The sequence below is a fragment of the Ambystoma mexicanum genome, chromosome 11, assembly GCF_040938575.1.
Source record: "Ambystoma mexicanum isolate Mex_15411 chromosome 11, UKY_AmexF1_1, whole genome shotgun sequence".
In the NCBI taxonomy this organism is placed as follows: Eukaryota; Metazoa; Chordata; class Amphibia; order Caudata; family Ambystomatidae; genus Ambystoma; species Ambystoma mexicanum.
The window spans coordinates 970,796,555-970,823,518 of NC_090934.1; the positions used below are offsets into that span (position 1 = coordinate 970,796,555).

The 26,964-nt window shown below is 44.8% G+C and overlaps 1 protein-coding gene across 1 annotated transcript in view; it reads right to left on the bottom strand.

Moving 5' to 3' along the window:
• The window catches only part of LOC138503977 (uncharacterized), a 541,132-nt gene that overhangs the window by 436,647 nt on the left and 77,521 nt on the right, over positions 1 to 26,964 (bottom strand). Inside the window, exon 3 of the mRNA XM_069624120.1 lies at positions 11,881 to 12,001. Within this exon, the coding sequence (XP_069480221.1) occupies positions 11,881 to 12,001 (121 nt within the window). The remainder of the gene's footprint in view (positions 1 to 11,880; positions 12,002 to 26,964) is intronic.

Sequence of the window (26,964 nt, forward strand, 5' to 3'; positions counted from 1 at the left end):
AGACCGGCTGAGTACATCTGGTCCAACGCGGACGCCATCACCTTTAAGACTCAGTTTCACATGGGTTTGAAAGATGCGGAACTTAGATTGAAACCGGGAACACTGGGTATGATGACCAATACCCAAAGGGAAGGGGAGGTGGGTGGGATGATCGCAAATTCAATGCCTCACGAGGCACGAAACACTTATCAGAGTACTTCCACTGTGGCAACTAATCTTCGAAGACGACGCGACACACACGACGAACACACTAAGTGCAGCAATGTCCACGAAACGTAACGTAGCGGGTGACAGGCACGGCACCCTTAAAATCGGCACTCTCAATGTCAAGGGCCTCAACTCCCCCACCAAGAGATCTCTAGTATCCCGAGAATTCAAGAGGGCAGGCTTTGATATTCTCTTTCTACAAGAGACTCGATACTCCAGAGGCGAAGAACGGAGAGTGTTACACCCCAAACTAGGCTCTGAGCACTGGGGTTCTGGCCCCTTGAAAAAGGCGGGAGTGGGCATCCTGATCAACAAGACCCTACAATTCGAGTTAATGAGATCCTGGTCCGACGTGAGCGGTAGAACTATTGTTCTTGTAGGCAATATACAAGGCACCACCGTCACGCTCGCATCCATTTATGCACCAAACACCGGCCAATCTCGGTTTCTTCACCAAGCAATCCCCAAGGTTATGACTGAGGCACAAGGCGAAGTAATCCTGGGTGGGGATCTCAATACGTGGATGGATCCTGAACTCGACAGGCAAGCCGGCGACCCCTCCGCAAGCACCCCAGTCACCAGCGCACGCTCGAGGGTGGCAGAACTGATGGATATATACAACTTAACAGATGCCTGGAGACATCAGAACCCGTCACGCACAGGCTACACCTTCTATTCGACTCCACACGCCACGTACTCCAGGATAGACTAAATATACCCAACACCTGCACTCACAACGGCAATGACGGAAACCAGTATATCCCCGGTCACCTGGTCGGACCACGACACGGTGACGGTCACATTGGATCAAATGGCCCTTCCCCAGAGGTCGACCAAATGGCGCTGCAATGAATCGCTTTTTAGAGACTCGGTCTTCCGTGAGCAACTCGAACAGGACATCACCCATTACTTTGAAGAAAACAACACAGGTGACGTCTCCACGAACACAGTCTGGGAGGCGGGCAAAGCCACCTGGAGAGGGGTGCTCATCAGGGAGGGTGCAGCTAAAAAGAGGGAACGACAACTCATAGAGAATAGGCTACGGACCGAAATCACTCAACTGGACCAATTGGCGCAAACCGCGACTACGGAGAGGCTACACAAGATAGAACAAGCCAATGCCAAAAGGGAGGAACTGCGCCAGCTCGAAACAGGGGCTATTGAGCACCGACTCCAATGCCTAAAGCAGAGGCACTATGAACACGGTAATAAGGCGGGGGCACTACTCGCTGCTAGACTCCGAGGCCAGCGTCGCGAGAGGTGGGTGCCCACTATACAAGAAGAAGAACCACTCCGAGTCCGTTGCCCCCCCAATATCCCTGAAGCCTTTGCCACTTTCTATGAGAAGCTCTACACCTCGCAAGAAGCTCCCGGATTGGAAGCAATTACGGATTACTTGTCGGCAGTCTCCATGCCCTCTCTTCCAGCAGACATTGCACAGGCACTGGACTCCCCCATCACAGCAGAAGAAGTAGAAAACGCCATTAAAAGACTTCCGACAGGGAAGGCCCCCGGGAATGACGGCTACACGGCAGGATTTTATAAGACCTTTCAAAGTGCCCTCCTTCCCTTTATGGTTGAACTCTTCAATAACATTCTTCTCTCCGGAGTGGCCCCCGCGTCCTTCTCAGAGGCTCTGATAGCAGTAATCCCCAAAGAAGGAAAGGACCCGAAGTATTGTGCCTCATATCGTCCGATATCACTGCTGAATACAGATGCCAAAATTTACACAAGAATCCTCACAGCCCGCCTAGAGACGCATATGCCCTCGATAATTCATAACGACCAGGTTGGCTTTATTCTGGGTCGACAAGGCGCTGACTCCACACGCAAGACCCTCCACCTTATACAGGAATCTAGAACATCTCCAGATATGCCAGCATTGCTGTCAATTGACGCGGAAAAGGCGTTCGACAGGGTCGAATGGCATTTCCTAGAAGCCACGCTGAAGCACATAGGCCTCGGCCCTGTCCTCCGCCGAGCGATTAAAGCTGTCTACTCGACCCCGAAAGCCTCAGTAATGGTGAACTCCCAATTCTCGCGCTGGTTCCCACTAACCAGGGGAACGAGACAAGGATGCCCCCTTTCGGCGATACTCTTCGCACTGTCCCTGGAACCACTTGCCAGAGCTCTCCGGGCGGACTCCACCGTGGAAGGTATCCGAGTGAACGGTAGGGAATACAAGATGGCCCTGTATGCAGATGACATCCTGCTGCACGTACTCAACCCCCTGTCGTCAGTCCCGCGGGCGATTCATCTCATTGAAGAATATGGAACACTCTCCGGCTTCAAAATCAATAGAACTAAGTCCATCCTCTTCCCGCTCCACGTACCCTCCCTCGAACAACAAAGAGAGCTGGCACACCTCGGCCTAACCATACAGGAATCCACACTACGCTACCTGGGGATTAATATAACAAGAGATCTTTCACAGCTCTACGAGGCGAACTTCCCCCAGCTCCTAGCTGCCCTAAAGGCTGACCTACTGAAATGGAAGCCACTCACAATCTCCTGGATGGGACGCTTGAACGCTATCAAGATGGTGACCCTCCCACGCTTCCTGTATCCATTCCAGGTCCTTCCCGTCATGATCCCAGAACACTTCTTTAGACAGGTCAAGAAAACTATACTCGAATTCCTCTGGGACGGAAGAAAACCACGAATAGCATATGATATTCTGATACTACCGAAGGAGCTGGGAGGAGTAGGTCTTCCGGATATAGAAATATACTATCAGGCAACACAATTGAGGATTCTGGTCCCACACCTACGAGACAGGAAGGACCTCCAGTGGGTCCAGCTCGACAATGACTTCCTTCGCAACGTGACCCTCGCAGAATGGCTATGGGTTCCCAGATCGAAGCTTGTAAAACCACTGCGCGAACACCCGATATTGGGCACCATGTGGAACATCTGGAAGAAAGGAAAGGGTATGGCAGGAGTTACAACATGGCCCTCACCCCTGAGCCACCTCTGGTCACCTGGCATCCGTGAGAGGATCCCCGAACACGCCAGGTATCAAACCTGGTTTGATGCAGGACTAGAAAGAGTCGGTCAGCTGTGGAGGAAGGAGAAATTCATATCAATCTCGGAACTGGAAGATGCCCTCCAAATCCACCCGATCCCGATCTTCCTGTACCTACGGCTGAAAGGGGTGCTCTCAAGAGAGGAATGGAAAGCCGCCACGCGCAGAGAATTAACGCCCTTCGAAACGATCCTTGACACGACCAACGCGACCAAAGGATTGATATCCCGGATGTATAAAGCTCTGATCACCAAGGACCACTCCCCGATCCTCCGCCTCAAAGGAAAATGGGAAAAAGATTTCGGCAGGGAATTTGACCAGCAGGCCTGGGACCAAATATGCGGTACGCCCGCCAGAGTGTCTATCGCCACCCAATACAAATTGCACGCTGTAAAGCTACTCCACCGTTGGCAGTATGACCCGCATAGACTTTCAAAGATGTTCCAAACCTCCAGCCCCAGATGCTGGCGCCACTGCGGAGCGGAAGCCAACTACTGGCACATGTGGTGGGACTGCCCCAAAGTGCGCATTTATTGGCAGGAGGTCCTAGGATGGATCAAGCGTCTAGATGGCATAGACAGAGAATCCTCCCCCCTTCTGATGTTGTTCGGTCTTGAAGATGATGATGACGAGCTGGTGCAGGTGAGGGGACTGGTATCCCCCCTCCTATTGGCAGCCAGGGCAGCCCTAGTTACGAAATGGAAATCCCCACGGCTGCCAAACGAAAAGGACTGGCTGAAAGTCGCCACCAATATCTACACTATGGAGAAAATAACGGCAGCCCTGCACAACAAGGCTGCGAAACATGAAGAAGCGTGGAGTGACTTCGCAAGCCATTACATGTCAAGATCGAACGCCTACCCAACATCTAGTCAGTAAAAGCACTCACCAACTGCCTTGCATGATGTATGAAAATTGAGACCCTTATCAATCAAACGCCTGTGCCTGTCACACACCCGATCACAATGCTAACGATTCACGATTCACAATGACAACTACCTTCGGACGTTGCCGCGTCGCAAGTTTCTTCGGACTACAGCAATCATCATGCCACGGAAGTGTTATGAGCAATAAAAGGGAGGGGAGGGAGGGAAGGAAGGGGAGTTATATAGTTCACTCGTCGGGAGTGGACCCATGCTTGACTGTACTGTCATTATAGTTATGCTATTTGAATCTGAGTTGGGAAAAGAGGCAGAAGCGATATATGGTTCCTATGTATGTTCGAATGTGCTTCTACCTCATGATTCACTTTTGCTGTTTAAAACCAATAAAATTGAATTTGGAAAAAAAAAAAAGCTGCAAAGGAAAACAAAAATAAGGTTAGTTACAAACAGTTCATAACTTTAGAAAATTTTTTGTGCTGGGGACTATTTTATGTTTTTTCCAGTCAATTGTACTATACTTTATCTTGTGTTTAAACTGAACATCCCTTTTCCAATCTGTCCTCTAGTTACCCGTGGGTCTACGAACTATACATACACAGACAGTGAAGCGAATGAGAGATGTTGCTTGCCAGACCATTTACACTATGGAGGAACTATTAATTCAGACGCGGCGTGTTGAGACTCGGGATGCTCATGTCCAATGGCCAGAACATGGAATGAATGTGTCCGGAGAATCCAGCAAAGCTGTATTGGACCATTGCTACAGTACGACCGCACCAGTGCAACAACATGATACTGGATGTATTGAAGATAGCTCTGAAGTAGTCGCAGATCAATTCACACAATCTACACCCGCCAAAAAATTGCCACCAAAAAAGCTGTCGACAATGTTGTGTTCTCCCATCAATGTTGAAGTAGCAGATGTTGAAATGACAGAGAATGAACCAGCAGCAGCATTGCCCGACGCATCAGAGCTTGATAGCAGCGATATTTCTTTCAAATGTGGTGATATGTCCTCAACGTCACAGGCCGAAACAACTTTGACGCCGGATGACAGTCTAATGAAAGAGGGCAAATACATAGTATTCAACAGTTGTTTGATGAATATTATAAGTATGTGGAATGTGGGCATTCAGTTACAGGGAAAGTATGTGGGAAGACATTGATTCATGTGACTCGTCAAAAACAAGGCAGTAATGTCAAAATAAATGCCGCCTGTAGATTAAATCATACATTCTCATGGTCTGCACAACCGATGCTGGGGAAACTGCCAGCAGGCAATCTACTGTGTGCAGCTGCATCACTTTTTAGTGGGTTCAGTTTTAGAAAGTTAGAGTCTTTCTTTCAGTTTGTGGGACTCCATTTCATTTCTAAAGCGCTGTATTACATATAGCAACGTGATTATCTGTTTCTGGCCATTAGTGATGCTTGGAAAATTGAACAATTGTCTCTAGCAAGTACATTCGAAGGCAAACTATTCAGGCTAGCCGGCGATGGACAGTGCCAAGTACTGCACCAACCACTTTCAGGACATGGATAGTAAGACAATTGTGAGTTTCGTGGTTGTGCAGGTAACACAATGTACATCCTCAGTGGCCATGGAGAAACGAGGATTTATAAAATCAGTGGAATATCTACAATCGAGGGGAATGCACATCGACCTCATAGCCACGGACAGACACGTTTCAATTGCCAAGACAATGAGAGAGCAGTTCCCACATATTAAACATCAATTTGACATATGGCATCTTGCTAAATCAATCAATAAGAAAATCTCAGCAGCAGGGAAAAAAAAAGGTTTGGAAAGTATTTCAGAGTGGTCCCAGTCTATCAGCAACCATCTTTGGTGGAGCTCCAAAACTTGTGAAGGGTCAGTGGAAATACTACTTGAAAAATGGCGGTCACTGATGCACCACTGTACCAACGTGCACCGCTGGTCAGAAAACCTACATTTTCACCAATGTGAACATGGCCCTTTGTCCCCAGTGGAGGCACGGAAGAAGAAGTGGTTGATTCCATCTTCACCGACACACAAAGCCATTGAGAAGATTGTTTTCGATAAAACTCTATCAAGAGATTTGAGGGAACTGACAGAATTCTGTTACACAGGAGGTTTGCAGGTGGTCCACAATAAGTGCCTAAAGTACAGGCCAAAGCACTTGCATTTCGGCATACAGGCATGAGACATAGGACTCTACTTGCTGTCTTGGCCCATAACGAGAATCTCGGCCGTGAACAATCTAGGACTACGGGTAATGTAAGGATGCCTCGCTACACTAAGGCCTTTTCAAAAAGAAGTAAGCAATGGGTGATCAAACCAGTATATGAGGAAATGGAGTTCGACTTTGTCAAAAGCCTTATTGTTGCTTTATTAGAGAAGCACAAATAGGGAATTTTGAACGTTTCTGTGCAGAGCACTGATCCATTGTCACCCAACATTGCCACTGTGCCATGTCCACCCAAAAGAGAGCTGGTTGTGAAGTACAAATCCCGGTTTAAATAATTGTAATACGATTGTCTTTTTGTAAATAAATGTTATTGTACAGTGTACATACGAAGTATGCTAACCGTAACTCCTACCTTCACCATCCTGGGTGGCGAACAACCTGGGTGTCATCTTTGAATTCTCTCTCTATTCACCTCATATTGCTGACCTTGTCTATGTGTATGTATATATTTTTGTTGATGTAACTGATTTTCGCAATCTCATGTAAATGCTGCGCACTGTTAACAGAGGGGAGGCTTGCGGATTGCAAATAATAAAACAAACAAACAATAAATCTCACTTTCAACTCAACTCCTCGGGTACTTTATACTTTCCCTGAACTTCCCCAAAAAATTTAAAGTCTCAATAGTTATGGTTCTTTGGGGCTGCAAAGCTCGCAGACAACGAGGACAAAATTGGGGGCCTTAGAATGCGCCAAGCGAGCCGTTGCAGATGGGAGAGAAGCCAGTTTGCATTTGCACATTGAGGCGCAGTACATAAATGGATTCAAAACTTCAAGTTCTCACAGATGGCTTTACTACGGGATGTTGCAAAGAAGGAATGTATGCTCATTTCTAGTGAAGATCAGCGGCTTTGATTTTCAGCTCGCGGCCTGAAGAGGCCCACAGCTCGCACTGGCAGTATAAGGTTCTATTGTTTTTTTACCTTGAGAGACAGGGACCATTCCGAAAGAACTTCATTTGAAGGGGGGGGTGCAATAATGTAAGAGACAATAAGGCAGCAGAAAATTCTGAAACTAGACCGAGTTTCATGTTAGTTCAGTATACGAGAAATCGTTGTCAAGAGCACAGTGGGATTTACAGACTGCATTACGCAGAGACACAATGGAAATTGCAAATATAATGCAAGTAATTCTTTAGACGCTTTTGTTCCGGAATGAAGAATTAATGAATGGATGCATGAATAAATGAATGAAGAGCTAGGAAAACGTTTGTGGGATTGTCCTCGTAGCGGGCACATGGGCATGCAGGTCCACATTCCACACGCATGTAGACAAACAGGCGTTTCTCATTGTGTGTTAACCTCGATTTATTTCGTTACTTTTCGCATTGATTTCAGAGCCGAACATACTCCATTGCACTATCCTTGAAAGCAAATACTTCAGCTCGGCCGTAATAAATAAAATGAATAATATTAATAAAGATCGGCTGGCGAGACTGATTATAATTTTTATGTTTTCAAAACAGGTATATCCTTCCCTACTGAGACTGCCACCAGTTTCAGACCCCGGCAGACGGCTTCTTCTACCGCCAGCTGCAGCTTCTTGTCAACAACTGCACCACTTTGACAATCTTATGGGACTATCGGATCGCCAAGGGCCCATATGCCCTTACGCGGTACTAGCGGCTAAAAGCAACATATCAACCTTTACGCTGGCCTAGTGCCTACTTGATGGAACAGCCTTGCGGTTCACTGTGCAACCAAAGTGGTTCTTTTAACGAAAACCAACACCCTGTGTACCATAAAGGAACAGCGCGATAAAACGGAACAGTTTTTGCGGATACAGATAAAAGAAAATAAATGGCATTCCGAGTTCATATGGCAATTGCTGAATATTCTATAAACATTTATTGTCAAATAAATGTACTTTACCAAATGTACCGTGTTGCAGTTTGATTTTAAATTACAGTTTCATATTCCAAATTGTGGCGCGCTGTGTTGTGAGTTGATCTGTGTTGGTTTCCGGGTTCTGTGTGAAGTCGCGTAGAAGACGACTGGGCGCGTTTGCCTACGCAACACAGAAACGTCACTGAGTGAGGCGGGGAATATGAATGTTTTGATAATGTCAGGCTCAGGGGCGGGGGATATGATTTAGTGCAGCAAAAGCAGGTCAGCCAGGGCGATGCGGCAAGTGATAGGATTATCACAAAATGGCAGCTCCCTGATGCCTGTTTTCGCGTGCGTTTAATGGACAAAAACTCAGATAAGGTCCATAGGAAATTTTTCTAAAAATTGAGCGACTTAGGCTTAAAAACACATGGCTGACCCATAGGGGCAATAAAAAATTTTGACCGAACCATTCCTTAACTGTCCTGCATGTCTAGTTAAAAGCGGCATCACCATATAACTAGTTTTAACAACTTTGTTTGGCACCATGCTAGTGAAACAAGACTAGGACTATAGACTACATGTTATTACTTCAATTATGATTTTATTTTAACTCAAATAATTGAATGGACTGTTGTATATTCCATGAGTATTCTTTAAATGTTCCTCGAATGATTTTTCTAAGTGCCTACCATAACTTTATTTTTCATATCAGTATGCATCTTATCAGGTGAATTGTAGGATTTGTTAATAATAGGATATACCAACAATAGTAATTTGAATGTCTTTAATTTATCGTTCAAAGCAATATTTGAACAACATTGTTCTTTTGTTCTATTTTTATCTGATGTTTAGCTATCAGACTGCTTATTGAAAACATTTGGCCTGGCCTTGAAAATGAGGCAGTTCAGCAACAGACACTAGAATTGCCACTGAATGCAAATATAATTGAAGTGTTGAGAAGGCACTAAGCACTAAATCTGGAACTTGATGGAAACACAATGAAACCTTCCAGAATAATTCACCTATATTCTAAAGAAAAGATACAGCTAATTCATATTTTTGTGGAGAGGACGATGAGCTATGGCATTATGTTTCGAAAAAATTGCATAAGGGGTTTATATACAAGGGACTACAACCATCAGCTCTAGAGGTGTTCTGAATTGTGACTCCCATCATCATTCACCATTGGCCATGCTGGCTATGGCCTACAGGACTTGTAGTCCAAACCATCTGAAGAACCAAAGGTAACAAACCTTTGATATATTAAATGCACAGATGACTTGAATTCTAGGCCATTGAACTCACAGACGTTTAAAGAACCCGAACTCATCAAGGTCTGGATATTAAGACCTCACTGCATCACCTACAGTTTTTACACAACACTACCAGCAGCACTCTAAATCTGAAAGAGTGAAGGAAATAAGAAGAAAGAAGAAATTGGAAATGAAGCAGGTAAGTAATGAGTCCTCAACTGAGCCTCCCGCTATGCAGCACTTCCACCAGGTTATCTGCTAAGAAAGCATGGCAGGGGAGAGGGCCCAAGCAATAAATATTGTTTGTGTTTTGGTTTTCTTAAAAAAACCTTGTGTAAAAAACAGACCACTTCACCTCCACTTCCTGTTCCACTTGTGTTAAGCAAGTATTGTTGAAAGGCAGTGACAGGTTTAAAATGAAGATGTATGATTTGGGTGAAGTGAAGCTGATGGAGAATAAATTAGGTCTGCAAGTACTCTGGTCTAGCCCTGAGTAGATTAGCCTAGATGCTAAATGTTTCAAGAATGCTCTGAACGCCATTATCTGGAAATAATGTGGATGGGGCTATTATGAGCACAAGGGGTTGTTCATACGTGTCTATAAAATTCACAGGAGACTTTGAAATGTATTTGGATATTATCCATCCAGCAAGAAAAAGATCAGTATATTTAATATACAAATTCAGGATCCTACCAGTAGGAAGTATGTTAAATAAATGGAACCCAAGAAAGGAACCAGGTTGCCTGTTCTGTTTATATACTCTGGAGAATATTCATCATTTCATGTTTCTTGACCCAGCTTATAGCAATAGCAGGAAAACAAACTTGTAGCCTATACTCCTGCTGGGAGGAATCAGATGACTGGAAGTGGCAGAGAATGTTTGTACATCATCAGATGACACCACCATCATCATAAAGGTAGATTAATTTCTGAGCAGAGAAGAGTGTTCAACGAAATCTAAATCATAGACTAAACATGAAGAGACACATTTAAATAGTATTAGATGCCTTTGGCTAAATATATTGCCTGCACAGCCAATAAACAATTTATCCTTTGGCAATGGAGGCAAGGCATGCATTATAGTAGGTGTAAATCTGACACACAAGTTAAAAATAATACCTGGAATAACTGAAAAGAACAAGATCAGCAAGAAAGTGAAGATTGATAATTTCAGCTCGCTTTATATAGGCCACAATGACATTTGAATTAGTGTTGTGTTGTAGAAAGGGCACAAGATGTGTGGAGGGATATCAAAGTGGTTAAATATCGTTCTCCATAAACAATAATTTAGAAAGGTATGAGATATGGAGGGATGGTTGCGATTGCATATGCCAGTAAGAATGTAGAACGCTCCAGGGAATAAATAAGAACTTGCACTTTATAAAGACAGAAGAGTGGGGAAGTGGTGTGCAAGAATCAGATAGTATCGAAAAGTTGAATATGATGAATTTAATATAGCTGTGAACTATTTTGCCAAGATGTTACCAAATTATGTATTTTTATGCTACGTTTCTTGACCGAATTGATTATGCGTTTATGTATGTGTGCATATATACACATTTTCTAAGGTTGCCACTGAAATGAAAGTAAAGTTAAAAATGAAAACAAAAATGTGTGTGGTCATAGATAAATGTGACACGTTTCCATTTTCATTGACATTTTGACATATTGTCTTACCAGATTTGGAATTTAGCCACTTCTTATTTCTCACAGGAACAATGCAAATCAGCCATTTGTTACTTGAATGTGACTGAATTGGTAACTCTCGCACATACTGGGAAGTAACTGAACCATGTCTGTCTCTTGAAAAACACAGGACCAAGTATTGCATATTCTCTTGGTCTACTTCACACAGGTGTAGGTTTTACAGCTTTTCATTACAAAAAATAGCAATCTATAAAGTCACATATATTATATATTGGTAGCTGTGAATGGTAGATTGAAACAGTAGGCATAAAGGGAGGAGGGTAAATGATCAAATACCAGCTGTAGCTGAGAAAGTATAGTTGGGAAAAAATACATAGAAACAATTTCAAATTGGAAATAGCTTTTTCCAAGTATGAATCTGCTGTTTATTAAAATATTCTTTTAAACAGTATTTAGTTGTCTTTTGTATTCGAGTTAGTTTTTGAAGCACTTGTGTTAACAAAAAAGTAGACAGAAACGAGGAGAAGCTATCTTAATGGAAAACACAATGTAAGGGTCATCTAGACTCGAGTAGAGAGGTAGTACACACAATCCAAGTCCCATAGTAAGAGATCAATGTGTTTTTCCCCTGAAGCGATATCATCAAACCACATTGATCAATGGGGAACTAGGTGAAATTATTATAGAAGGCGCAGAGCTGAGAGCCATTAACATTTAATTTCATTATTTGGAGTCCAGTCGACTCTATGCCGCATTTTGAATGGCATAATGTACCTTTAAGAAATAACTTTACTCCAAATGCTCACCATCTGAAGAAGCAGGCAAATCCGGTGACTGTAGCGTCCCATTATTCATGCCTTCTTTCCATTGATCATAACAAATAAAATTATTTACACCAGTGACTGGAGAAACTAATTGTCTTACAACCTAAAACAGAACAAAGTGGTTTAATATAAAATGGTCTGTCTTCATTTGTACAAATGATAAGACAATGCTCATTGCATGCATAGATCATTCTGCTGAAGCTTTTCGTTTAAGTTGTACAATCATTCAGTAAAACAAGCATTGGCAACGCCGATGGATCTGACTTTGTAACTCTTTAGGGTAAGATGTTTTTATAAAGTCCCCAGAGGACGATAAAGGACCACCATCTATATTTGCAAAGGTAGACCTTTTGGCTTTGCCAATATTTATTATTGTATGTTTGCCATTGAAGAGAATAGCCACTGAAGAGAATGCTCAATGTCTTCACTTCCTAATGTCTGCTGATGGTCAAATCTTCCTGTTTTCGCAGCAGTCATTTTCTGTGTTTGACTGTCTCTGGCCAGCAGCCATCATGAATGCTGCGAACATCTGCTTGGTGTCATTTGCACACTCATGAAGCGCTGTTTAGATTATACACAGTGCTTTCTTTCTGTAAATCAGGGTTGTCAAACGTAAGGCAAGCGGGTGGATCTGGTCCCTGGTTCAGCTGGCCCTCCACTTGGACAGTGTACATTACAAAGAACTGCTCTGCGAAAAGGGAGAGCAAGGAAAAGGCTCCCTTGCTGATGTGTATTCAGTTTCCCTATTGTGAGACACAGATGCTGTCACCTGTTGATGATTCTTTGTAGACCGTCTGGGAGCATCAACAGCCTTAAAGGATGAGGATATTAAAGCAAGCTAATCAATGCAGCAATGACCGAACATGCTACCAAACAAATGAAAACAAAGAAATAAGCATCACCTCACAATGAAACAGCTACTTGATTTTGGAAAGAAAAGAGATGTTGTTTCTACTGTCAACCATTAAGAATTTGGCAACATTTGTAAAAGAGAGAATGCAATTATTCTGAGCCCAACAAGATGCACAGAAATGCCTTTATCCTGGTACACATACAATGATACCATGCCTGACACCTGGTAAATATCTGAAATGAGTAAGCACCTACAATTATTATTAAACTACAAGCTCAGGGCCCTTCAAGAGTCTGGAGCAATTTTGCTGATGCAGCATCAATTGCACTCCTAGATAAATATAAAGGGCATATTGAACCGTGCATGAAAGATTCAAATTGTAACTTATACCATAAAATGAAATTAAATTTGCAGTCCAAACCTTTCAATATTTTAAAGATGTATAACTTCTACTGACGTTTCTTCTATTGTGGTAGTTGCAACTGGATCAGGTCCTAATTCAGTGATAAGGGACATATATTTGTCTACTCTGCATGTATTGTTTCTATAGTGTTGTAAAGGTCCAGATTCAATGCTGCCAATGTGGGCGCACGTACCAGTTGCGCAAGTAACATGGTGACGTCAAGGATGACTTGGTGGGTAACACCGTAGGTGAAGACGTCATTGAACATGGTGCTGCTTGTATAAACTGACACAGAAGCAGGCGCGTGTCAGAAATCCAATGGTGGAACACAATGAAGGCTGGGTGCTGTAGGGGCAGTATTTGGTAGTTGTATAAAGCGGGCACAGGGTGGGGGTGTAAAATGTCATAGAGGCTTCTGAATGGGGGTTTTCTTTGAGCAATAGGTAAACAGTAGAGAAGCCATTTTTGTAGGCCCACGTTAATAAAGCCTTTCTCGCAGACAGCTCATAACAAAAGAGCTGCATGCCCTTGTGTGACAAGAAGAATGTATTTCTTGAACATTCAGCAGAAATAGTGTGCTGAAATATTGCATGGCTGAAAGTTCCCAGGAGAACGCAGCCACAGCAAAGTTATTCTAAAAGATTTTCGTGGCCAACGAGAATTAGCAGAGAAATAGAAATGAAACACAATTCATTACACTCCAGCCACTGTGTGGTCAGACTACACGTGGCAGGCAAGGCATAAGAAGGGAGCTCGTAGATGGTCAGATTATTGGCGGTGGGGCTATGGGGCACAGGACGAGGACTTGGGTGTAACATTGGATAGTGTCCTTGCGTATGTCCAGGGGCAAACCACTGGTCAAACCTGGTGTAAATGTCTCACCCCTTGCCATCTCAAGCTATTTTGCATATTGGGCATTGCCAACCAATGGCAAACAAATGTTTTTTGACTGTTCAACACAATCACGTAATTGAGGGGCGGTGTGGGAAGATTTGTGACGCCACGGGGAGTGTTAATGTAATTGTGGCCAAAAGTTGTAGCAACCAATTAGGATCAACATATATTTGGATATAGGGGACTGACGTAGTCCGACCAATCAGCTTTTGTGACCTGCCTTAAAAATGTAACTAAAATGCTCCGCTGTAGTGGGAGGGGTTGACAGCTTATTTCATTCAGTTAAATTCCATAGGGATCTCTGAACCGAGCTGCCCAGCTGTTTGGGTCCAATAAATTTGTGTTACTTCTTGCTTGGTGGACGCTCCTTTATTGGATGACTTTTTCTTCACTTGGATTACTTTTGACAAGAGTTGCCCTGGTACATCATGGAGGCCCCAGCGAGATCCTCAGTTCCCTCAGCGTGCTGAGGGTATTCTGGCTGCAGACCTGGGAGCGCAGGCTCGGCGGGCTGAGACCAATACCAAGCACACTAACAAGGAAGCCCAGCACACACCGAATTCTCAAAGGTCTGCCTGGTCCCGAGCGATGTTCACGCTCAGGTGGAGGAGCATGCTGTGAGGGGTAAGACTCTGCTCCAAGAGGGTTTGAGGATCTATAGAGCATGTGAGTGTACCCTTACATGAACGCCCAACGGGGCGCACACTGCGTGGGTTTCTATGGTGTATAGAATGCATCCTACAGGTGGGAAGACAATCAGCCGGAGTAGTCATAGATATTAGTTCCACCCCTCCGATAGGGAGAAGGTGTGTGGCGGGCACATCTGTAGTAGAACAAAGGAGTGTGTAGACAGTGTCAGACTTTAATTAGATGGGAGTGGTGCCTAGTGCAGGTGATTGTATTGTAACGTAATTCTTTTTGAGGATTGGAGAAGGTAAGCGCTGATTTATTGGTGTGGAGCGCATGCGGTAGATTAGAAATAATGTGGTATATTGTGTTGGCCAAGGTGGAAGGGCTGGTGCAAGACTGTTGCTGTAAATGGTAGTGCTTAATAATAATTAATGGATTGCTGAAGTAGCTTAGTGGCCGGAGGAGGAGGGTTCAGGTCATTGTATATTAACAATAGAGTAGTAGGTAGTTAGCCTTATGTGGGCCTGTGGAGAAGGCGTTAAGTGCAAAAAAGAATAAGTGAGCAGGCCCGTGGAGATGGCCAGTGAGTTTATATAGATGAGTGGACAGGCCTGTGGAGAAGGCCATTGAATGGGTTTTGGAGTGATGGATGTGAATGGGAAGTGTGAGTGTATATGGGGAAGGGAGCATTGATTCGGGGTATTGGGTAGGGTTTGTTAAATATTTGTGATTTCTGTAAGTAAGAAAGTGTGATATATAAATATATTTCTGAGGCTTGTGGAATCTGCTTGGATCACATGCTGTGCATAGGCCGACATCTAGTGGAAGCTGCGGAGTATTAAAGTTTGTTTTTCGAAACTCAAAAATGGGCGTCGACAGAGGGCGTGCCAGAAATACTATCCCTAGTGTGACGTCCACTGTACCCTTGATCCCTCACATGTGCAGGACCCTCAGATTGTTTTTTTCTGCCATACTTGTCGGAAGCATCCCGCGGAGTTCCCTGGCGTTAGCCATAATTTTCATAAATAATATACATTTCCCCGTTTTCTTCATTACCCACGTCGCGTCATCGGAACCTGAAGCTCGACGCCGGACCGGAGAAGAAAACTTCTGTCGAGCTACACGACGGACTTTGGGCCTCGGAATGACTCTGGCCTTGGCCCGGGCCTCGGAATGACTCTGGCCTCGGCCCTGTACACGTAGGGAGAGTGGGGGGTGGTACATTCTCTTCACTCACATATATTTGCATATATATATATTCCTACACACTAGCCCGCTGCCACAGGGTGCGTATGGAGGGTACCCCTTTCCAATTTTGCCCCAAGTGCAACCGCAAGTACCCTTGGGTTGACAGACACGCCACCTGTAACCTCTGCTTGCCGAGGGGCCACCCCGAGGCGAATTGCACACCGTGTAGCCGGTTCAAGGCTAAAACTTTAAAGGACCGTTCGATCCAACGTTGGGCCCACCACTCCAGGCAACAAGAGGCCATGGAAGCGGAGGGTGCCTTCAGTGATGCCAGCGACGCCGTACTATCGGACGGCGAGGGCAACGTGGCGTCGAAAGACAGCCAAGCACAAGTCCCCAACCTCGGAAGGTTGTCCAGCAGGGCAGCTATGGGGAAAACACCCGGCGACACGAGTGCTACCCATACCACTTCCACTTAACACTCGAAGTCCAACCGAGACTCGACGCACACGTCGAGTTCTCGGAAAGAGGCACACAAAGAATGGTCCACCGAATCAGTGTCCTCTGCGCGTTCTCGATCAAGATCGAGAAGGCAACCATCCACTGTCGCCAAGAATGCCTCACCTACTAAAGTAAAGGAGGTTTGATCATCCGAAGACGAAGCCGACCTCCATCTCCAGGCCGCACTCCAGGAGTGGGCGTCAGCAGACCTCAATCTATGGAAAGGGACACAACCCATGAATCTCGACACCAGATGTCGAAAAGCTCAGGAAAGGTTGAAAACCCCAGGGAAACACTCTTCCACTCACGGGGAGGGGGGAAAACAGCAGAAGAAGCACTCTCAGCCTTCTTCTACACCACCGATACCTAAGAACAGCTCCAAGTCCTCTGTTAAACATTCTAAGACCCCTTCACAAGCCCATAGGTCCAGTCAAGAGATTGCAGGGAAACACCCCCAAGAGAGGCTAATTCTCAGCTCAAAACAATGGTCCAGTGTTATGTCTATAGACAGAGTTATGTCTAGAATGTCATCTCTAGCAGACTTCTATGCCAAGAATCCAGAGAACTTCCTCTCGTATACCCCGGACGGGGCCTCTCCCTCAGGGTCTAGGGACCCACAACCCCCCTGGTAAGAAAACCTTGAGTTGAGGCACCAACACAAAGTCGGTCTTCTGACCCTTTTTACGTACAGCCATACTGTCAATATAATGAGGATCCACTACAGGATGAGGATCCAGAATTGGCAGAGTTGGATGACCAAACTGGGGTGGACTACTATGGGAATGACGAGTACCAAGACGAGGACGAAGATAACCCAGAAGTCTACAGAGTAGACTCCCCAGTAGACAAGGAACCTCCGGTTACCGACTCTCCAGTTGACAACCAACCTCTACTAAATGAGGTTTTACCCAAAGCAGCAGAACACTTCCGCATAGATATTCAGGAGGAAAGGGACTTCGCCGAGGAATTAGTGGGAGAAAAGAGACCCATTGCCCAGGCCATCCCTATTCTCAAGTCTATACAAAGGAGGATTGATCCTTCCCTTCTCAATCCCAATCTCAAAAGGGCAGTAAACCCCAGAATCGAAAAGTTGTTCAGGGCAGCCCAGTCAGACCCGCTATATATAAGGGGACAACTGAAACCGTACTCCCTGGTAGTCACTAATACCCGAAAGAAGGCGGGAACACCCCTATCATCGTCTGAGGCTCCCCCCGACAAGGAGAGCAAAAAGATCGACGGGTTGGGAAGGAAGGTAGCCTCCACTTCCGCCTACTAGGCAAGTATTGCCAACTCCACCACTCTGCTGGCTAGTTACAACTGCCACCAGTGGGAACAAGTGGCTGCACTCATCGACTCTGCACCGGAACCTTTAAAGAGCCAGTTGGCACAGGTTGCGTCGGAGGGGAGGGCTGTGTCCAGTTGCATCCTTAAGGCAACCTTTGATGCCGCGGATAACGCCGGCAGGCTAATATCAGGGAGCACTGTTATTAAGAGGCATGCCTGGCTAAGGCAGTCAGGGTATAAACCCGAGACAAAAGCATCCCTAATAGACAAGCCAGTGGCGCCTGATCTACTGTTTGGCAAGGCGGTAGAGGACGCTTTAGAAAATGCCTAAGAGGAGTATGAGACTCTAAAGTCCCTGGGACAGTTGACCAACAAACACCCTAATCAAAGAGGGAATGGCAATTTTCGTCACCCAGGCAGCCAAAATTCGCAATGAGGCTCCAACTGTTCTCGGGGCAGGGCACACCATAGGGTTACAACCAGCAGTCTACCCAGAGTTACAACAGGGTAACAAAAGGGGTTGTGGTAAGGGTAGAGGCAGCCCCAGCAGAGGCAGCACGCCTCCCGCAAAGCAGTGAAGCCGAGATCAGGGTCCCTTCCCACGCATCTCCAGTAGGGGGACGCATTACCAACTTCACCGAAGCTTGGGAAGGGATCACATCAGACAGATGGGTTCTGTCCACAGTGTCCGCAGGATACTGCATAGAAGTGCTTGAGCGTCCCAGAAACCACCCTCCACGACAAAAGGTACATTTCCTAGATCACCAGAAGATCCTCCTCGAGGAGATCGTCAATCTTCTAGAAAAGGACGCGATCGAACTCGTCCCGGGCAAACAGGTAAACAAGGGTATTTATTCAACTTACTTCCTTGTGCCAAAAAAGCCCTGCAAACAAGTATGTCAAGCCCCAAACATTTTGCATGACTACTCTCCAAGAGGTAATCCCCCTCCTAAAAAAGGGGGATTACATGGCAACACTGGACATGAACAATGCTTATTTTCATATTTCCATGTTCCCAGCGCACAGAAGATTCTTGCGCTTCAAGGTGGACAGTCAGCACTACCAGTTCAAGGTGCTGCCCTTCGGTATAGCCTCAGCTCCAAGGGTATTCACCAAGGTTCTGATGGTGGTGGCGGCACACCTACGCAGGGAGGCAATCCCAGTGTACCCTTACCTGGACGACTGGCTCATCACGGGGGAGACCCCAGCAATTTGCAGTTCATACATTCAGAGAACGATCGACCTCCTCTTCGAATTGGGTTTCTCCATAAACAAAAAAAAATAAATCAAGCCTGGTGCTAATTACCGCCCCATAACAGTTTTTGCTGAAAAAAAAAAAATTGGACTAAATTGCTTACTCACAAATACAATCTCATCTGGAGCAGAACCGCCACACCCCGTGGGTAATAATAAGCAGCGCTCAGATACCTGAGGGTTCGTAGCGCTATATAAATGCTAAATTATTATTATTATTATTATAACCACCCACCTCCTAGGAGGCTTCCGGCCCAGCCATAGTACGGAAACGGCCTTATTGGACCGAAAAATCCAGATGGATTCCATAAGAGATGCTGGTAAGCTGTGTATCCTACTCCTACTAGATCTGTCAGTCGCATTTGATCTGGTAGACCATGACAAACTGTGTAACACTTTGGCAGAAAACGTCTACTTTTCACAGGAAGCCACCCTCTGGATGAAATCCTCTCTCTCAGAACGGACTTCTAGAGTTTCAATAGGAAAGGAAGTCGCTGACCCTATACCAGTCCTCATAGGGGTACCGCAAGGCTCATGCCTCTCACCTACCCTCTATAATGCCTAAACTAAGTTGCTATTCACAGCCCTTGACGCCATGGGTGTCAGCTGCACAAATTTGCAGATGACACCCATATTGTCATCCCCATTACTGGTAACCATGAGCAAGACACAATCATATGCCATTATCCAAAACTGGATGGCTACCAACAATCTATGGGCCTCATTACGAGTCCGGCGTTAACCGAGGCGGTAAAACCGCCTGGTTAACGCCGGACTCATATTACCATTCCGCCTCCATGATTCCTGGAATTACCAGGGCATTACAACCGCGGTTTTCCGGGAATCACGGAGGCGGAATGGTGTAAATCCCCTTTCCCATTGAGTCATATGGGACTCGATGGAAATGGGGATCATGGAAACACCGGCAGCATCTCGTAATGCTGCCGGTGTTTCCTCGTCCGCCTGCATGCGGGAGGTGTTAAACCCGCCAGGTCAGACCTGGCGGGAACATCACCTCCCGCCTGCAGGGGTCGGACTCAGGCGGTCCGGAAACAACGGTGGCGGCGGGTTTACCGCCACCGTTATTTCCGGACCGCCTGGGTCGTAATGAGGCCCTATGTCTTAACATTGAAAAAAACTGAGATTCTTATCGTGCGATCCCCTGCCAAAATTAAATCTCTCCATCCCGACTATTCATCCATCTCGATCGATGGTACACCCATTGCAATACTTAAACAGGTAAAAATGCTAGGCGTCCTTTTAGAATCCAACCTAACAATGACCAAACAGATGAATGCCCTCTTGCCAGCTATCTCCTACACGGCTGAATTCATTGCGCTAAGTCGTCAATTCCTGACTCCACAAAACTGTATCATACTTGCCCGTGCTCTCATTTTGTCAAAAATAGACTACTGCAACGTATTACTGTTAGGCTCTTCAAACACTAATCTAGCCAAACTCTAACTATTGCAAAATAAAGGGCTGCAAGAAGCCCTAGGCATAAATAAATCTGACCACATATCCAAAACCAGGATGGAAGCACAATGGCTACCCGTTAAAGCAAGAATCAACTTTAAAACACTCTGTACTACCCACAAATGTCTCACTAAGACAGCACCCATCTACCTCAATAATGCCATTACCCTTAACAGGGCCACAAGAACACTCAGATGAAACAATAGCATCCAACTCTTTGTCCCACAATTCAAATTCTCAAGGGCAAGGGGGAGCAGTGTCCCGGTGATGGCACCCAAAATGTGTAACTCCCTCCCCATGCACACAAGATTCGAGCCTTCACACCAGAGATTTAAAAAACGGTTAAAAACGTGTCTCTTCAACAAATAATAATCTGTGGTAGACCCTCCAACATGATGAACCTCGCCTCTTTGACCACTCAGAATCTATTCCCTCAGCTTTCGTATACTGCAACTTTAATCATGTTTTACTGTTTATGTATCTGCCTCAATTTTGCAACTATATTATTCTAACTAGAGCCCCAAGTGTGTAACCTATGAAGTGCTCAAACTTTCCAACACTAACACATATGCATGAAAAGTAACTGTAACCTGAGATTCAAAACTAAATGTAACATACACTGTGACACACCCGGGTTTGGGTGTATAACAAATGCAATAAATAAATAAATGTAGCACACGACACTCGCTGAGCCATCCAATGCACTGCCCATTGTCCAAGTGAATGAGTTGCAGGGGGGTGCAACCCAACATGAACAGGAGTTATGGCAAAAGAGGGGCTGCTCGCTATCACCTACAGACTAGTTTGCAGACAGAATACTACAGGGAAGCCGGTAATACCCCAGTAGCTGCTCTACACAGCCCTGCATCATCTGCATTACCAAGCGCATGTAGCAAAAGAGCATGTAGCTGCAGAGATTACTGAACAGTTGTTTGTGCCTAATCTACAAGAATTGGTGACTGAGTTTGTAAATAATGGTATCACGTGCCAAATATCTATAGCACGGCACACCCTCGAAACTATCAAAGAAACTTTACCACGCCCAGAGAGGCACTTCCAGCATTTACATATTGACTATATCGATATGTAGGATTGATGTGTCTCTTATAGGTGCATGATTGTCATTGCATGTCCTTTTTCACGTTGGCTTAAGGCTGGCCCATTTGGTCACATTGATGCAAAATCTGCCGCCAAATATTTGGTCTGTGAAGTAATCCCAAGGTGGGGGTATATGATGTATTGAGGCCGGACAATGGACAACACTATGCCAACTATCTATTTAAAGGCATGGTCTAGTAAAAAATGTTATTGTCCCTACGGGTCGGCCATGTTTTTTTAAGCCCAAGTGGCTCGATTTTAGAAAACTTTCCTATGGACCTTACCCGAGTTTTTGGCCATTAAACACACGCGAAAACAGGCACCAGGGAGCTGCCATTTTCTGATAATCCTATCACTTGCCCATCGCCCTGGCTGACCTGCTTCTGTGGCACTAAATCAAATCCCCCGCCCCTGAGCCTGACATTATCAAAACATCCATATTCCCCGCCTCTCTCCGTGACGTTACTGTGCTGCATAGGCAAACGCATCCAGTCGTCTTCTACGCGACTCCACACAGAACCCGGAAACCAACACAGACCATCTCACAACACAGCGCGCCACAATTCGGAATATGAAACTGTACTTTAAAATCAAACAGCAACACGGTACATTTGGTTAAGTACAGTTATTTGACATTAAATGTTTAGAGAATATTCAGCAATTGCTATATGAACTCTGAAAGCCATTTATTTTCTTTTATCTGTATCCGCAAATCCTTATAACTTTATATTGAGTCACGCGCTGCTCCTTTATGGTACACAGGGTGTTGGCTTTCGTTAAAAGAAGCACTTTGGAAAAACGGTGAACCGCAAGGCTGTTCCATCAACTAGGCACTAGTCCATCGTAAAGGTTGATATGTTGCTTCTAGCCACTAGTACAGCGTAAGGGCATGTGGGCCCTTGGCGATTCGTCCCATAAAATTGTCAGTGTGCTCCAGTTGTTCACACGAAGCTGCAGGTGTCTGTTGAAAAAACCATCTGCCGGTGTCTCAAACCTATGACAGTAGCAGAACGGGATCAAATCCCTGTTATGAAAACAAAAAAATTATTTTATTTATTACGGCCAATCAGAAACTATTTGCTTGCAAGGATAGTTCAATGGAGTATGTTCGGCTCTAAAATCAATGCGAAAAGTAACAAAATAAATCGAGGCCAACACACAATGAGAAACAACAGTTTGTCTAGATGCGTGTGGAATGATATGATATATGATATGGCATTTGTAACGCGCCTATACACAAGTGTTTCAAGGCGCGACGAGGCAGGGGGGGGAACAAGGGCAGACAGACAACGATCCTACTAGGCCAGGTGTCTTTCAGATCGCACAAGGGGAATGGAAGAGGGGGGTAAAAGTGCTGTACATGGTTAGTAGAATACAAGATAAATAATAGGGCCAGCTGGTGGCAAGTGCAAGGTAAATGCCGGGAGAAGGGGCTGAAGGATACAGAGACAGTCCCGTAGTGCAGGTAGGCAGTGCAGGGAAAAGTGGCTGGGCCAAGGACTGAGATCGGTGATACCTGTGGACCTGCATGCCCATGTGCCCACTACGAACACGTTTTCCTTGCTTTTCCTAGCTCTTCATTCATTCATGCATCCATTCATTAATTCTTCATTCCGATATAAAAGCGTCTAAAGATTTACTCACATTATATTTGAAATTTCCATTGTGTCTCTGCGGAATGCAGTCTGTAAATCCGACCGTGCTCTTGACATAGATTTTTCGTATACTGAAATAAAATGAAACTCGGTCTAGTTTCTGAATTTTCTGCCTTATCGTCTCTTACATTAATGCGCACCCCTTCAAATGAAGTTCTTTCGGCATGGTCCCTGTCTCAAGGTCAAAAAACAATAGACCCTTATACTTCGTGCGACTTGTGGGCCTCTTCTGGGCGCGAGCTGAAAATTAAAGCCACTGTCCTTCGCATTCTTTATTTGCAACATCCCGTAGTAAAGGCATCTGTGAGAACTTGAAGTTTAGAATCCCTCTATGTAGTGCGCCACGATGTGCAAATGCGAACTGGCTTCTCTCCCAAATGCCACGGCCCCCTTGGCGCGTTCTAAGGCCCCCAATTTTGTCCCCGTTGTCTGCGAGCTTTGCAGCCCCAAAGAATCATAACTATGGAGACATTTAATTTTTGGCGGAAGGTCAGGGAAAGTATAAAGTACCACAGGAGTTGAGTTAAAAGTGAGATTTATTGTTTGTTTGTTTTATTATTTGCAAATTCCAAGCCTCCCCTCCGTTAACAGTGCGCAACAGTGTGCAGCATTTACATTTACATGAGATGAGACATGAGAAAAATATATACATACACATATATGAGGTGAATAGAGAGAATTCAAAGATGACACCCAGCTTGTTCGCCACCCATGATGGTGAAGGTAGGGGTTAGGGTTACAGGTACACTGTACAATAACATTTATTTACAAAAAGACAATCGTATTGCAATTATTTAAACCGGGATTTGTACTTCACAACCAGCTGTGCTTCGGGTGGACATGACACAGTTGCAATGTTCGGTGGCAATGGATCACTGCTCTGCACAGAAATGTCCAAAATTCCATATCTGTGCTTCTCTAACACAGCAACAATAAGGCCTTTCACAAAGTCGAACTGCATTTCATCATAGACTGGTTTGATCACCCATTGCTTACTTCGTTTTGAAAACACCTTAGTGTAGCGAGGCATCCTTACTTTACCCCTAGTCCTAGATTGTTCGCGTCCGACATTGCTGTTATGGGCCAAGACCGCTAGTAGAGTGCGATGTTTCATGCCCCGAAAGCTAAAATGCAAGCGCTTTGGCCTGTACTTTAGGCACATATTGTGGAACACTTCCAAATCTCCTGTGTGACAGAATTCTGTCAGTCTTCTCAAATCTCTTGATAGAGTTTTGTCGAAAACAATCTTCTCAATGGCTCTGTGTGTCGGTGAAGATGGAATCAACCACTTCATCTTCCTTGCCTGCTCTGGGGACAAGGGGTCATGTTCACATTGGTGGAAATGTAGGTATTCTGACCAGCGGTGAACGTTAGTACAGTGGTGCATCAGTGACCGCCATTTTTCAAGTAGTATTTCCCCTGACCCTTCACAAGTTTTTGAGCTCCACCAAAGATGGTTGCTGATAGACTGGGACCACTGCAAAATACTTTCAAAACCTTTTCCTGCAGCCAAGATTTTCTTACTGATTGATTTAGCAAGAACTGCTCTCTCATTGTCTTGGCAATTGAAACGTGTCTGTCCGTGGCTATGAGGTCGATGTGCATTCCCCTTGATTGTAGATATTCCACTGATTTTATAAATCCTAGTTTCTCCATGGCCACTGAGGATGTACATTGTGTTACCTGCACGGCCACCAAACTCACAATTTTCTTACTATCCATGTCCTGAAAGTGGTAGGTGCAGTACTTGGCAGAAAATCCAGGGCTGTCGCACTGTCCATCGCCGGCTAGCCTGAAACGTTTCCCTTCGAATGTACTTGCTAGAGACAATTGTTCAATTTTCCAAGCATCACTAATGGCCGGAAACAGATAATCACGTTGGTATATGTAGTACAGCGATTTAGAAATGAAATGGAGTCCCACAAACTGAAAGAAAGCCTCTAACTTTCTAAAAGTGGAGCCACTAAAAAGTGATGCAGCTGCACGCAGTAGATTGCCTGCTGGCATTTTCCTCAGCATCGTTTGTGCAGACCATGAGAACCTATGATTTAATCGACAGGCGGCATTTATTTTGACATTACTGCCTTTTATTTGACGAGTCAGATTAATCAATGGCTTCCCACATTCTTTCCCTCTAACTGAATGCCCACATTTCAGCATACTTCCATCAAACAACTGTTGAATACAATGTATTTGCTCTCTTTCATTAGACTGTTATCCTGCGTCAACGTTGTTTCGGCCTGCGACATTGCAGAGATTTCAACACATTGGAAAGTAATATCGCTGCTATCAAGTTCTGATGCGTCTATGGATGCTGCGGCTGGTTCATTCTCTGTCATTTCGACATCTGCTACTTCAAATTGATGGGAGAACACAACAATGTCGACATGTTTTTGGGTGGCAATTTTTTGGCGGGTGTAGATTGTGTGAATTGATCTGCAACTACTTCAGAGCTATCTTCAATACATTCAATATCATCTTCTTGTGGTGGTGCGGTTGCACTGTAGCAATGGTCCAATGCAACTTTGCTGTATTCTCCAAACACAGTTAATTCATGTCTGGCCATTGGACATGAGCATCTCGAGCCTGAACACGCCTCGCCTCAATTAATAGTTTCTCCATAGTGTACATGGTCTGGCAAGCAACATCTCTCATTCGCTTCACTGCCTGTGTATGTATAGTTCTGACACCCACGGATAACTAGAAGAGAGATTGGAAAAGGGATGTTCAGTTTAAACACAAGATAAAGTGTAGTCCAATTGACTGGAAAAAACATAAAATAGTCCCCAGCACAAACTTTTTTTTAAAGTTATGAACTGTTTGTAACTAACCTTGTTTTGTCTTTTTTTCTTTGCAACTTTTTTGATTCGACCTTCAACATCTGCACGCTGTAGCTCCGATTCGTTTCCACATGTCCTCCCTTCCTCTTGCGCTGCAACGACTATATTTTCTGTATCCGCATAGACAGCACGGAATGATGCTCCATCGTCTCCCTGAAACATAGTACTTTCATTACTATGTATCAAAATATTGTTAGCATAAAACACACGTGAGGACGAACACACAGGTACATCTCAATAGCCAAACACGATTTAAACATTGTGTGTAACAATCAAACGACAAGTATTAGACCTGTGATGATCTATTTCGATGGAACTGTCAGTATCCATACCTCTGGCTCTGCATGGACTGCCATGAATGGTTGTATTGGAGAGGAGGCATCTGAAACAGAGTACTTGCATTAGTTTGGTTTTCAATATTGGAAACATACACACTTGGGGTCGACAGGACAGGTACATATAAAGAGATAACCACAAATGATGCATTGTCTAAAACAATCAAGGAAAATATAAATATGCAGATTTCATCGACTTATTTCTCAGATTCCTTTACATCGGCATCATCAAAATGGGATGTTGTGATTGTAGTGGAAGCTCCGTCGTCTCCCTGAAACACAGCACTTGCGTTAATAGGGAGGAAAGTATAGCAAATGGAATCACGTTATATGATCACGCATGATGGAGCTGTCAGTATCCATACCTCGTGCTGCTGAAGAATATCTATGGATGTTACAAATGTAGTGCGCACTTCCGAACGCTGTTGCGCCGATTCGTATACGCATGGTCCCGCTTCCACTTCCCCTGGAATTACTTGAATGTCAGGCTCCGCATCAAGTGCAGGGGTTGACGCGCCATCAACTGCCTGAAACATAGTACTTGCATTAGTGAGGATTACAATAGTGAAAACATAACACACACCTGGGGTCGACAGCACAGGTACATATCAACGGCTAACCACGAATGAAACATTGTGTAGAACAATCAAACAAC